This window comes from Phyllostomus hastatus, unplaced genomic scaffold, assembly GCF_019186645.2.
Source record: "Phyllostomus hastatus isolate PE091 unplaced genomic scaffold, TTU_PhHast_1.1 phas_scaffold_501, whole genome shotgun sequence".
In the NCBI taxonomy this organism is placed as follows: Eukaryota; Metazoa; Chordata; class Mammalia; order Chiroptera; family Phyllostomidae; genus Phyllostomus; species Phyllostomus hastatus.
In genome coordinates this window covers 48593428-48606020 of record NW_025334033.1, presented here as the reverse complement: position 1 = coordinate 48606020, position 12593 = coordinate 48593428, and the positions used below count along the sequence as shown (strand labels likewise).

Sequence of the window (12593 nt, the reverse complement as noted above, 5' to 3'; positions counted from 1 at the left end):
CATACAACCTTCTGTTATCGTGGCTCCATTGTGATTATTAACAAAAACAGATTCAGGACTCAGTCATTTTGCAGACCACATGCAGGAAAAACCAAACAAAAGAAATCAAGTAAAACCCACTGCACACCACCGACATTTCAGCCTTATCTCAGCTGGCCTGCTCCAAACGTCTGAGTGCAGCGTATGCTTAGAGCAGAACTCCCACAGGTAGAGATTTCATCCTGGCTTTAGAATTACATGGAGTACCCTATCAGGTCTCAACAAGAAAGAACATAGTGGCCAGCTCTGCATGTACTACAAAGGAAGTCCTCAACCCAGCCAGGCCCTTGCTCTCTCCCTGCAGGGGGGCCATGGAGATGAGGCAGCCCAGAGAAAGGAAGGGGCTCCGAGTCATCTGCTGTTTGGCTCTGCACCTCCCAGATCAGCCTTCTTGTGCAACAATGAGAGACAAAAGTCCCCTGTTCAACAGAAAGCATCAGTGACACTGGATTTGTGGCTGGCTTTTTAAAACTCCTTAGATAAAGGCCTAAGATTTCACTGTGCAGCATTCTAAAGGAATCACTCATAAAAAAGAAAAGAGAAAGAGGGGGAAAAAGGGAGTTCAGAGGAGAGAAGATAAGGAAGGAAACCTCCCCACAACCGCTGGATAAGCAGAATCCAAGGACAATGAGACTGAGTGCCGTTTTGTTTGGACTGAGTTGCCATAGTTTAGGGAACTCCACCTGCAGTTGGGAGAACAAAAGTTTTTGCTGGTCGTGAAAGGAAGGCTTCTTTGAGAGGATTAGGACATCTCTTAGAATGTCAGATTTCCTCCAGTTTGAAACTGTGCCAAATGTCACTGCTCCATCCTCTAAGGTGACAACACAACTGCATCCTGAATTTCTACTGCAATTAAATCAAGGTAGGTGGCATTCTCTGAACTCGGGCTCCTAGAATCCTGAGCTAGCAACCACGTTCCCTGCCAGAATGTGAGAAGTTGTTAAGAAGGAGTTACGTAAACGTGATACAGAACATTTCAGGCGAAAGCACAAATGTAAACGAAATTAGAGCTAACGTTTGGGGGTTTTGAGACACACAGACGCACATCTGCCTGGGCTCATGTTCATGGACATACAACACTTGCGTGCAAGGCTCCAAATAGAGCTGTGGTGGCACCAGAAGCCACCTTGGGAACAGGAGGGGTTTCTCTCCACTCTAGGGCTTTGCTTCAGGTAATCCTGGGGTCATGCTATGCAAGTCCATGCCTGCACGTCAACCACTCGCCTGGAGCATTGATGGAGGTGTCTGGACACTCAACTAATGTTCGTATTAGAAAAAGGGATGATTTTTGTTATTACAGATAAACTATAGACAAGATTGTTCTGAAATTTATAAGGGAAGGCAAAAAAACTAGAACAGCTAAAAGAATATTTAGAAAGAATAAAGTGGGGAAAATTATTCTACCTAATTTTTGGACTAAGGTTATATTGGAGATGAAGGTGAATCTCAACAAAGCAAAGTGTTTTTCAGCGCCCGTTGAAAGTGGCGTGGACTCCCACAGCGGGGAACAGACACACATAAAGCTGCTCTTCCTTTCATTTAAAAAAATAAAAAGGCACTTTAATAGCAAATCAGAGAAACAGCAACTGCAATCTGACTTACACAGCCCGGAGTTCCCGGAAGGATGGATGTGAAGTCGGAGTCCCCTCCTGACTCCCAACAGGAATCACCAAGTGCTCCGGACGCTCCAGAAGTGCTGCCTTTTCATCTCTCCCCCTGGCGTCCCAGCCACAGCAAGGCCGCCACGGCGGCACAGGCCGTGAGGACAACCCAGCTCTTAACCGTTCTCACACAACCAACCAAACTGCCTGATTTAACCTAGAAATTCAAAACAGTCACTATGAAGTGTTTCATTGTACAACAGTTTGCACTTTGGAGATAGTTTGATCCTTTCATTTCGTGCTGTTAGGTCATACCAGGGCAGAGTTGAACTTGAGGATAGTTTTGCCCCACTACTGCAGCAAATCCATTCAGAGACTCAACCCCAGACCATGTGAACGCAGAGGCTCTCCAGTTTGCCTGGAGGGAGCAGTTTCTGAGGATCTGCCCTTCACAAGCTTTCAGGTGAGTCTTACCCTGGCCTTAGGTAGTTTCCTCACGTGGAGGAAGCACTCCACCAGGTACTTGGCAGTACTCAGCTCTGTGAACCCAAACCTCACTGGCCTCACATCTCAGTGTCACCTCAGGGAGACCTCTGGGCTTCCGCTGGCGCCCCAGCTCCCAGAGATCACCATCTTTCATGGCCTGATGTCCAATGTCATACAAATCACCGTATCATTGTTTTGTGTAGTTTCTAAGTGGTTTCAGATGGGAGGGTAAATCTAGTCTCTTTCTTAATCTTAGCCAAACACAAAAATCTGCCTTCAGCTTTTAAGTCAACTTCACTGGGATGTAATTTCTGAACAACAAACTGCTCCTGTTTGAGGCACACAATTTGATGAGTTTTAATAAACCTCCACCACAATCAAGGAACAGAACATTTCCATCCTCCCAAAAGGTTCCTGGTTTCCTTCGGCCAGGCATCCCTGCATTAACTGAAAGCCTCAAACAACCACTGTTCTGTTTTCTCACAACAAATTAGTTTTGCCTACCTTTTAAGAGAATGTTTTTGTCGTGTAAACTTCATTGTGAGAGCTATTCTCTTTCACCACTCTGGGTATGTCTTCTGACTTCCACCTTTTCTTCATGCTTTAGAGCCAGCAAATACTAATTTTAATAGTCAATTGTCCATCTCACTGTTCTTCAATGGAGGTATTTTTCCTCTGGCAATTTAAAAAAATTCTCTTTTTCTTTTATTTTCAGCAATATTTTATTTTACTATGATGGGCTTATGTTTGATTCTTTGTATTTATCTTACTTAGGGCAAGCAGAGCTCCTTGATTCTATCTAAAATCGTGTCTCTCATCAGTTTTGGAAATTTCTCTGTAAGTAATTGTTCAAATACTGATTCTTTCACTGAATGATGCTTTAAAAACCTCTCTTCTCCTGGGAACTGAATTACATGTATGTATTCCATTGAGGTTCAGATGAGTTTAGACACTTTTCTGTATTTCTTATGTTTTCTTCTCCCCATTCTTCAGTTAAATTTTTTCTGATAACCAGTCTTCAATTCCTCAATTTTCTCTTCTGCTGTGTCAAATATGCTCTTAAACCCATCTACTGAGATTTTAACTTTTGGTTTTCTTCAGCTCTAGAATTTCAATTTGATTGTTTAACAGATCCGAGTTCTCCAGTCACCCCTGACCTCTATTTTTTATTTCTGCAGCTGCCATGAAATCAGTGAAAGTTAATACTTTTTATCTGTAAAAGCTGGACTCAAGCCCTAAGTCTCATACAAATCAGCAATGTTCCTTTAATGTTCAAAGAAAAGAAGCACTGCAGAGTGGTTTTAATTTTGATGAACTCTAATTTCTCAATTATTTCTTTTCTGAATAAAGTTGTTGGTGTTGTATCTAAGAACTCTTCGTCAAACCCTAGGTCCCGAAGATTTTTTATGCTTTTGTCAAAATTTTTTTGTCATTTTGCATTTCAAGCAGTGATCCTTCAGAGTAAATTTTTGTGTAACATGTAAGGTTTAGGTCAAGTTTATTATTTTGTCTATGAATGTCTAACTGCCAGCACCTTTGTTTGAGAAGCCCATCCTTCCTCCACTGAATTGTTCTCACACCCTTATTAAGTCAGTTGGATACATTTGTGTGGGACAATTTCTGGTTTCTCTATTCTGTCTCACTGATCCATGTGTCCTTCTTTCCAATAAATAATAAGACACAGTCTTGATTACTGTAGTTATACAGTAACTCTTAAAATCAGGTAGAATAATCTCCCCTACTGTATTCATTTTCAAAATTGGTTTAGCTCTTCCAGTTCCTCTGCCTTTCTGTATACAGCTCAGAATAATCTTGCCTATAAGCACAAAAAAATCTTACTAGGGTTTTGATACTAATTGTGTTAAAACTGTTATCAATTAGGGGAGAATGGACATCATTAGTATGCTGAGTTTTTCAATTCACGAACATGGTATGTTTCTCCATTTATTTAGGTCATCTTTGATTTCTTTCATCAGTTTCGGCAAACAAGCCCTACGTATATTTTGTTAGATATATACTCAAGTATTTCATTTTTTGGTTGAAGGACTATAAATGGTATCATATAAACCTAACTGATTTGTTTGAGTTGATGCTGAATCAGACAACCTTGCTGAACACTCCTTGTAGTTCTGGGAAATTTTTATAGATTCCTTGGTGCTTTGTACATGGACTACCATGTTATCTGAAATAGGGAGTTTTATATTTATTTCCTTTCCTTTACCTACATGCTTTTTCTTTTTTCTTTTTTGCCTTGTTGTGCTGACTAGAACTTCCAGTACTATGCTGAACAGCAGTGGTGACAGTATACATTTTTGTTCCCATTAAGTTTTTCAGCACTAAGTATGATAATATAAGCTATAGGTTTTTATGGTTTTACTTTTAAATCAAGTTCAGGAAATTTCTCTGTATTTCAGTTTTGATCATGCATGACCACTGGGTTATTCCTCATATCCTGGGGTCCCTACCTAATCTGCTTTCTTCTCTCCCTCTGCAGATTCACTTTGTACATTACCATGTACAAGGGTTTTTTAGCTGTATGTAGCAAGAAAAACAGGGAAAAATATATGTACTCCCTATTTCCAGAAGTACAAATTTATTTTTTTTAATATTTTGTCTAGTGCTTCTAATTATTCTGAGTGGGTGGGCTAGTCTGTGACAAGCTGCGCCATCACTGAACATGAAGACCCTGGCCATTTTGTTAAAATTCTCATGGTTCACACTGATAGCATTTATTTTGGTTTGTTCTTCATACACATAACTCTGTTAATTACTTCCTAAATATTCATCACTATACTGTCCTCTGGAAAAAATGTCAAAGACACAGAAAAAATTCAGTGTTGTTTTGTAGCATTCAACAAAATGCTAGTTGAAAATTATATCCTCATTGGAAATTACTAAGAAAAATCAAGTTGCTTTTAAAAATGGCATATGGATGCTGGGTAGAAAATTTATTTAAAAACTCTGACAGAGATGCTATCAAAATTATTTATACATGTGCAGACATATTCTAATCTATTTTTATCTGTGGCATAATGTATAGGAAATATTCTATACATGCAATAATATTCTCTATCTTCTCTAATGCTATGTTTTATAAAATTTCTCACAAAGATAAAAATCTTCATATTGGGTATTAAACTGATAATGTACCTGTTGTGATTTGACATGGAGATGAATTTCAATTACTCAGGGAAAGGCCCTTCTCTGCAGCCCTGTTTGTAATAGGAAAAGGCTGGAATCAACCCCAATGCCCATCAATCGGGAAACTGATGAGATAAACCATGGTATAGCAATATGATAGAATATTGTACAGCAGTAAACACAGTAGAAAAGCAATCTATGTACTGATGTAGAAGGATCTCCAAAATATATTACTAAGTGAAAAAGCGAGTGTCCACAGCGTGCTGTATTTTGTATGAGAAAATGGGAAATAAGACTGCGCACGTATAACTGGCGACACCTGCACAGAGAAACACAGGGATACATAAGGAGAGTGGTGGCCAGGGGGAGGGAAGGAGATAGGACCGAGGCAGAAACGGGACCACCTGATGTACAATCATCGATACTTTGGTTTTTGGACCATTTAAAGATAATGACTAGGTAAGTCCTGTAGAAAAGAAAACTAGTTTAACTTTTTTTAAAGCTGAATTTAAAATACAATCCATAATTTAAGTTAAGAAGACTGAAATATCTGCAATCGATTATTCTGCCTTTTTGGATAGTGAACCAAAGAAGGCTCACTGCACGTCTCAGCCTTGCTGAGCTCCATCACTGCAAACTGCAGCCCCACCACAGCCAAAAGACTTCCAGTGCTGTGCTATCAGTCACCATGACCATGGGATCTGACCACTGAAAGGACTCCATCCAGTCACCCAGCCCAGCCTCGGCGGGGAAAAGAGCAAGGGTGAGCCAGTACAGGGTGATCATTACTTGTGAAGAGACGAGACAAGGCTGCCAATGCCACTGCCCTCTTTCCCTGTCCTGATGGCTGTCACGTATATTTCCTTCCTGATAATGTGCATACGAGCCCATGAGTTGTCTGGAACCATCTTAACTTTAAACAAGCATTCGCTGATATCATAATCTAAGAAAAGATTAAAATTTCAGGATTGCTAATTATTCTGCCAAAGCTTCATTGAAAATGGGTTTTAAGAAAACATTTTACCCCATGGCTCATACTTTAAATTTAGCGGCCTAAATCAAAGGGGAAGGTGGCTGGCCAAATTCATTCATCCTCAATAAAATAATGCAACAGGGCAATGAATTAGGATAAGTCAGCGAAGAATTTTACCCATGTCCTTAATCAAAGGATGAGTGCTATTTATTATCAAATAAACATCGCTTTTTTCCTTACATCTATTCTTGAGATATATATTGCAGAGCTAATTAGATACTTTCTCCCTTAACTTCAATAACTTGAAGGTTAAATTTTTAAATACAGAACTCTGTAAATATTTTCATTTCTTTGTATTTTTTAATATCTAGAAAAACAGTGGAGATATTCATTTAGGTAAAATCAATACCATGTACATAAAACTTGACATACCCTAATAAAAACAGGACTACCAATTTTCTCTACTGCAAAATGGCAACTGTACTTTAAACATTTTTTAAGCTATACATAAATTTTACTTGGGTTTAACATTATACTTAATATCGGGCACTGAAGCCTGCAGCAATAAAGCATAAATGCCTCCTTCCAGTTTCTTCCGCCTCTCACAGGGAGGGAAAAGGAGGATGGCTGTGTAGGCTGTTGGTTAAAAGTGTGGCTCTCCAGTCTGAATGCCTGGATTTGAGACCTGCCTCCACCAGATCCTAACTGTGATCTGGAGCGTTTTTTCAGCCCCTTTGTGTCTCAGTGCTCTCATCTGCAAAATAAGGACAAGAATAGCACCTACATCAAAGGCTGCTGAGTAGTAAAACAGTCCACGTAAATTGTTCACATAATGCCTGCCTTAGTCATTGCTCAATAAAAAAATGCCCATTTTTACTATTCTCTACATGTGCCTCATACTCCTGCTTGGGCGGACAGCCTGCATCTTTTGTCTCTCTGTGCTTTGTTCTTATTGTTCTGAGTCTGGAGTGCGGTACTGCCTGTTCTCTGGCCTGACGACATCCTCTTTCCTTCCAAAGGCCATCTCGTCCTGATCCATCTAACCAATCATGACTCGGCCCCACTGGACTGCATTTCCATTCTCTTTGTTTGCAAGTTTTTTTATTGTGCTCATAATATTAAACCTGACTTCCATTACAGTAATTTAGGGCCTTGTCTCCTCCACAGGTAAGAACTGTGATTACCAGCCTACTTACTCTCTACAGTATTTAATAACCTTCAAAGAGTGGTTACTCAATGAGCATTTATGGATTTGAAAGTTATGCTTATTCATAAAAGTAAGCATAATTTATTCCACTACCTATAATAGCAGCTCTCTCACAGGACACTCATAAAGATTAAACAAGCTAATGCATGTAAAACTAACTAATAACAAGTTATCATTTTATGGCTATCAGTCACAGCTGCCACTTCTTCAGCGTTCACCACGTGCCTGCACTGGACTAAACACTTACATGTGTGGACCTGAAACAGAGCCTGGCAAGACCACCTTCCACTCCCCTTGCACACAACAGATGAGAAAAAGGGTTTTTTCTTAGATGATGAAGAAAAATGACAAATTTAAAAGCTACTGAATTGGCCATAGTATTAAGGTTGGCTTGAATAGATCATAAAACTCCTGATATTTCATAGCATAGTTTTGAGGGTCAAAAAAATTCAAGATGTGAAAAAGTATATGAAAACTTGCAAATCATAAAAACAAAAGCGAGTAGTGTGCAGATTTATATCCAGCATTCAGGACTACTAAGGGAAAACGGACCAGAGAATTCTCCAGGTCTCAATCCTCTCAACTGGAAGAGGCCCACAGCTGGGACCCACCGCGCAGGCGCTGTGAGGAGGAAATCGCGTGATGCCGCTGAAGGGCTCAGAACAGTGTAACAACAGGTAAACAAGTCACTCATGTAATCTGCTTCTCTCCTAAGAGATGCTCTCAATTCCCTAACAAGTGAGGATCCAGGATCACGGTGGACAGACTAAATCCAGATGGGAACAAAATTTTCTGAGTCACAACCTGTTCTAAATTCGTGACTGTGGGAAATCCCTGGCAGGTCACTTTCATCTTCTTACCGCCCACTGTGTGACGGTGGGAGTGGACATGCGCACACAGTGCGGGCCGGGGACGCTCTCAGGGGGGAGCACGTGAGAGCTGGAGTCCACCGCAAAGCCTCGGTGGCTTTGTCTTCTAAAACCTCAGGGGCTGAAACGCCAACTTCAGTTCCCACACACATATCAGAGTCTAGTCAAATAAAAGCCCAGTTTTTATATTTCTGTGAAAGGCTTTCTTTCATATTTTACAGATAAAATGTTCATTTGTTGTTCTGTTCATTTCAGCTTTTAAAAGTGGTAAAATGAGAAAATAAGACACCAAAGAGCTGAGAGGCAAAATGCCACCATCTAGCAATCAAACAGAATTACGTAAGCCACTTAAAGTAGAGAAGATATTAAAGGAATCATTTAAGTAAGCTTTAAAAGCAGATTTAGAATTACCTTTTGGTGAGTCTAATTTCTTGGTATCATACTATAAATCCCTTCAAATATAAGGATGTACAAAGCATGACATTTTAAAGAATGATGATATAGATGGAAACCAAAAGCATTTTTGTAATAATTCAAATGCATAATCTACTGCACTTATAAGCATTTGTTTTAAAATCTGTATTTGTAAAGGCGCCAAAATAATCAGTTTCTCAAAATGATTCCAAGGCATTGAGATTTCCTACCCCAAAAAATGACTCCCCAGACTAAAAGCCTAAGCATGTGTATCTGCTTTTTATCAGCATAACCCTGGCTTTGGATGCTATGAAAAGACAGAGGCTAAGTGGGGATGCCCCTTAGTCCAGATATATTGCTGCTCATATAAAATAGTGGCTTTACTATTCCTAGACTCCACTACCTTGTCAAATTTCCAAAATAAAACTGGGGAGACTCACTTAGATTGCCAAATTTTAATTTTTTCCAACAAAGGCATTTTAAAAAACTGACCCATGTTATTATCATCAATAATATATGAAGAAAAGTAAGTTTTAGAACCCCCCCAGGAATAAGAAGCCCATAATTGCAGAATAATGGACAGTTTTGTGAATTAAACAAATTTAGGTTTAAATTAAAGTCATTACAGTGTCCTTACGGTTCCCGCACCGATGAGACCGAAGCGTGGCCACCACGGAGCGGCCCCGCCGGCGGGCCGACACCTGCAGCCCCAAGGGGCGTAAACCGTGCCAGGGACCTCACGGAATTTACACAGTTGTAGCACCAACTTCTTACTTCATATGGGCGAGACAAGAAGAAATGGCAAAACATACCTCCTTTATATAAAATAATCTATTCTGATGTAGAACTTAGAACGCTCGGGGTATGATTTTATTGTCAATGTCTAAATGTTACTTTCCTTGAAGTCCATAGTAACGAAACAGACTGAATCCATAAAGTTGAACCTCACCATCATTTTTCTACTCTTCCTGTGTTAGAATAAATATTCAAAATATTTACTTGAAAATAGCCTCCCAGATAGTTAAGTTTATGCATCACGAGTTTTCTGAAGCATACAAACTGCTTCACATTTACATGTTATAAACATGAATACTGACAGCCTACTTGAAATATATATACAAAATAGACACCTGTGCTTTATGACAAGTGAAATGAATACACTGAACAATGATTAGAAAAGTTACATCCAACTACTGGTCTACAACATATTCTTATTGGCTGAACTAAAAGAATAAATATACCTTGAAAGTGGTATTTTTTGAACTCCCATTCATTTTAATAAAATTGAAATTTTTTAATTAGGGAAATACTATCAAAATTGTTCATAAAATGGCATTTGCATCTTGACCTAATGGCCCTCATGTTAAGGTATAGGAAATATGGAAGTGAGAAAATCTTGAGCATTTTCATTTTGTTACCAATTAGAACCCACATTTTTAAAATTTTGTATTTAAAAATCTTGGTTTAAATATTTCATTGGTGGACTTTAAAATTTTAAGCTTTCAAGAAACTATATTGTAGCAGCTAACACTACAGGCTTTGAATTTATTAACTGTGTGAAGTTGGACTTGCTACTGAATTCGTCTGTGCCTCAGATTCTTTGTCTCCAAAGTGGACAATAATGGTACCATTCTCCTAGGGCTGGGGGATTAAATGGCTTAACATATTTAAGGCACTCAGAATTGAGCATGGTGAATATGTTCATTAGTGTTAGCTATTATCTTTACTGTTATTGCTATAACTTATGGAAGATTACCAAAAGAGTTAAACACAGTTTAAGTACCCTATCTATCAGTTCTGCCATAGAGAATTTCATCAGATGAGAAATGTTCAGAAAGCCAAGAAAAGAGAAAATGAGTAATCACAAAGAGAACATCCTTCACAGTAAATGATATCAGTTGTCCTTGTCAAAACATAAATACCAAGGTCTACACTCTGGAAGCCCAGCAGAAAACCTGGGCACTGAGAATGTGCTCTGGGAGGCGCACTTACGCCTTGTTCGTCCAGTTTCATGAGCTGCTCTGTGACCTTGGGAGTGTTGAAGGCCAGGCGCAGGCACTGGACGTTGAGCTCGGGAACCACGTGCTCCAGCACTTCTTTCAGGGGCAGCCCTCTGGCTGTCGAGTGCTTCGCCGTTGAGGGAACGGCATCCTCCAGGACCGAACCTCTGAGTGTCATGAGCTGAGAGAGAGACATATTCTGGTGAGGAGAGAATCTAGTGGCCCCCCTTAACCATGAGGGGATGCTCCAGGACCCCCCAGTGGATGCCTGAAACTGCAGATAGCACCGAACCCCATACACACTGTTTATCCCTATACATTCACACCCACGATAAAAGTTTAATTCATAAATTAGGCACAGTTAGAGATAATAATAATTATTAAATAGAATGATTATCATAACATACTATAATAAAAGTTAAGTGAACATGGTCTCACTTTCAAATTATCTTACTGCACTGTGCTCACCCTTCTTGTGTGATATGAAATGATAAAATGCCTACGTGATGAGATAAAGCGAGGAGAATGACATAAGCATTGTGACATCACGTTGGGTGTCTGATAAGAGGTCACACGGAGGACCGTCTGCTTTGGGTCATCCTGGATGCTGATGGTTGGATGTCAGGGGCAGACAATGTCGACAGGTGGGGATATTTAATTTTTTTGGACTGAGATTGACTGTGGGTGACTAAAACCGTGGAAAGCGAAACCATCGATAAGGGTGAACTACCGTACATCAACCAAATGCATTGAAAGCCTTGACTGCGATCCTCCTCAGTTCTCTGGAAACGACTTCTGATTGGGCGAGCCAGAGCAGGAAAAAGGATGAGGGAAGTGATATAAGATACTCTATATATGAAAAAACAAGGCCAACACTTTGAAGAAGACCAAGGCAAGTCCAAAGGAACTCATAATCAAGCCTTCTAAGGACACTTACTTAAAGGCAAATATAGTATTTCTTTAAGGAGCTCAGTAAGATCAAGAATTCTATATGGTTACAAAATGCCACTAAGTACACTAACCAGGAAATTAAGAAGGGAGTATTCCGGAGAAATATCTGAAGAATAAATGCTTAGAAAATCTTTTTGAATAATAAAAGGTAAGGGGAGGGATACATTTTTAAATTTCCTCATATACTGCTGGCAAGCACAAACTACTCATATTCCCAAATGCTTCTACAATAGGACAATGGTCATAGTTTGTCAGCAAACTCGACAGCACTAAAATTAAGTTTTCCCTTACTTCTGGAAACATCTTCCATTATTATGAAATATAAACATAAGCAAAGAAACTTCCCTATGTAACGATTTCTTGGGGCAAAGTTAACCAGACATGAAGCGTAAAGTTGTCTTGATCTCCAAAAATGTCCACACGACAAAGTTGCTACTATACTCAGAACACTGTGTGCTGACCTAAGGAAACACCAGCATGCTGAAGAAGCCCGCAGGCTGCGGTGCTGTTCTGCCGCAGGAGCTGCAGTGGCACCATCAGGGGAGGAGTGGATGGGTATGCTGTGCCATGGCATGAGAGGCAACAAATGCACAGCTGCAACTCGGGAAGGATATATTTACTAAGAAAAGTGACAAGTTCAAGTCTGAAGAATGTCCAAGGGCAGAACATGGAGATCTGGGATTTAGGGCATAAGGAAAGGCCTTCATGGAAGGGCTGTGGGCCATGAAATCTAGAAAAAATTCTACAAAAAGAAAAAAGAAAAAAGTCAGCCCTGGCTGATGTGGCTCAGTGGATTGATTGCTGGCCTGCGAACCAAAGAGTCACTGGTTCGTTTCCCAGTCAGGGCACATGTCTAAGTTTTAGGCCAGGTCCCCAGTAGAGGGCATGTGAGAGGAAACCACACATTCATGT

At 39.9% G+C, this 12593-nt stretch overlaps 1 protein-coding gene across 12 annotated transcripts in view; it reads right to left on the bottom strand.

The window, feature by feature from the left end:
• The window catches only part of SIPA1L1 (signal induced proliferation associated 1 like 1), a 330102-nt gene that overhangs the window by 90613 nt on the left and 226896 nt on the right, over positions 1 to 12593 (bottom strand). For all 12 annotated transcript variants that reach the window (XM_045822209.1, XM_045822208.1, XM_045822219.1 and 9 more), the window contains one exon: positions 10723 to 10911. In XM_045822209.1, coding sequence (XP_045678165.1) covers positions 10723 to 10911 — 189 coding nt within the window. The remainder of the gene's footprint in view (positions 1 to 10722; positions 10912 to 12593) is intronic.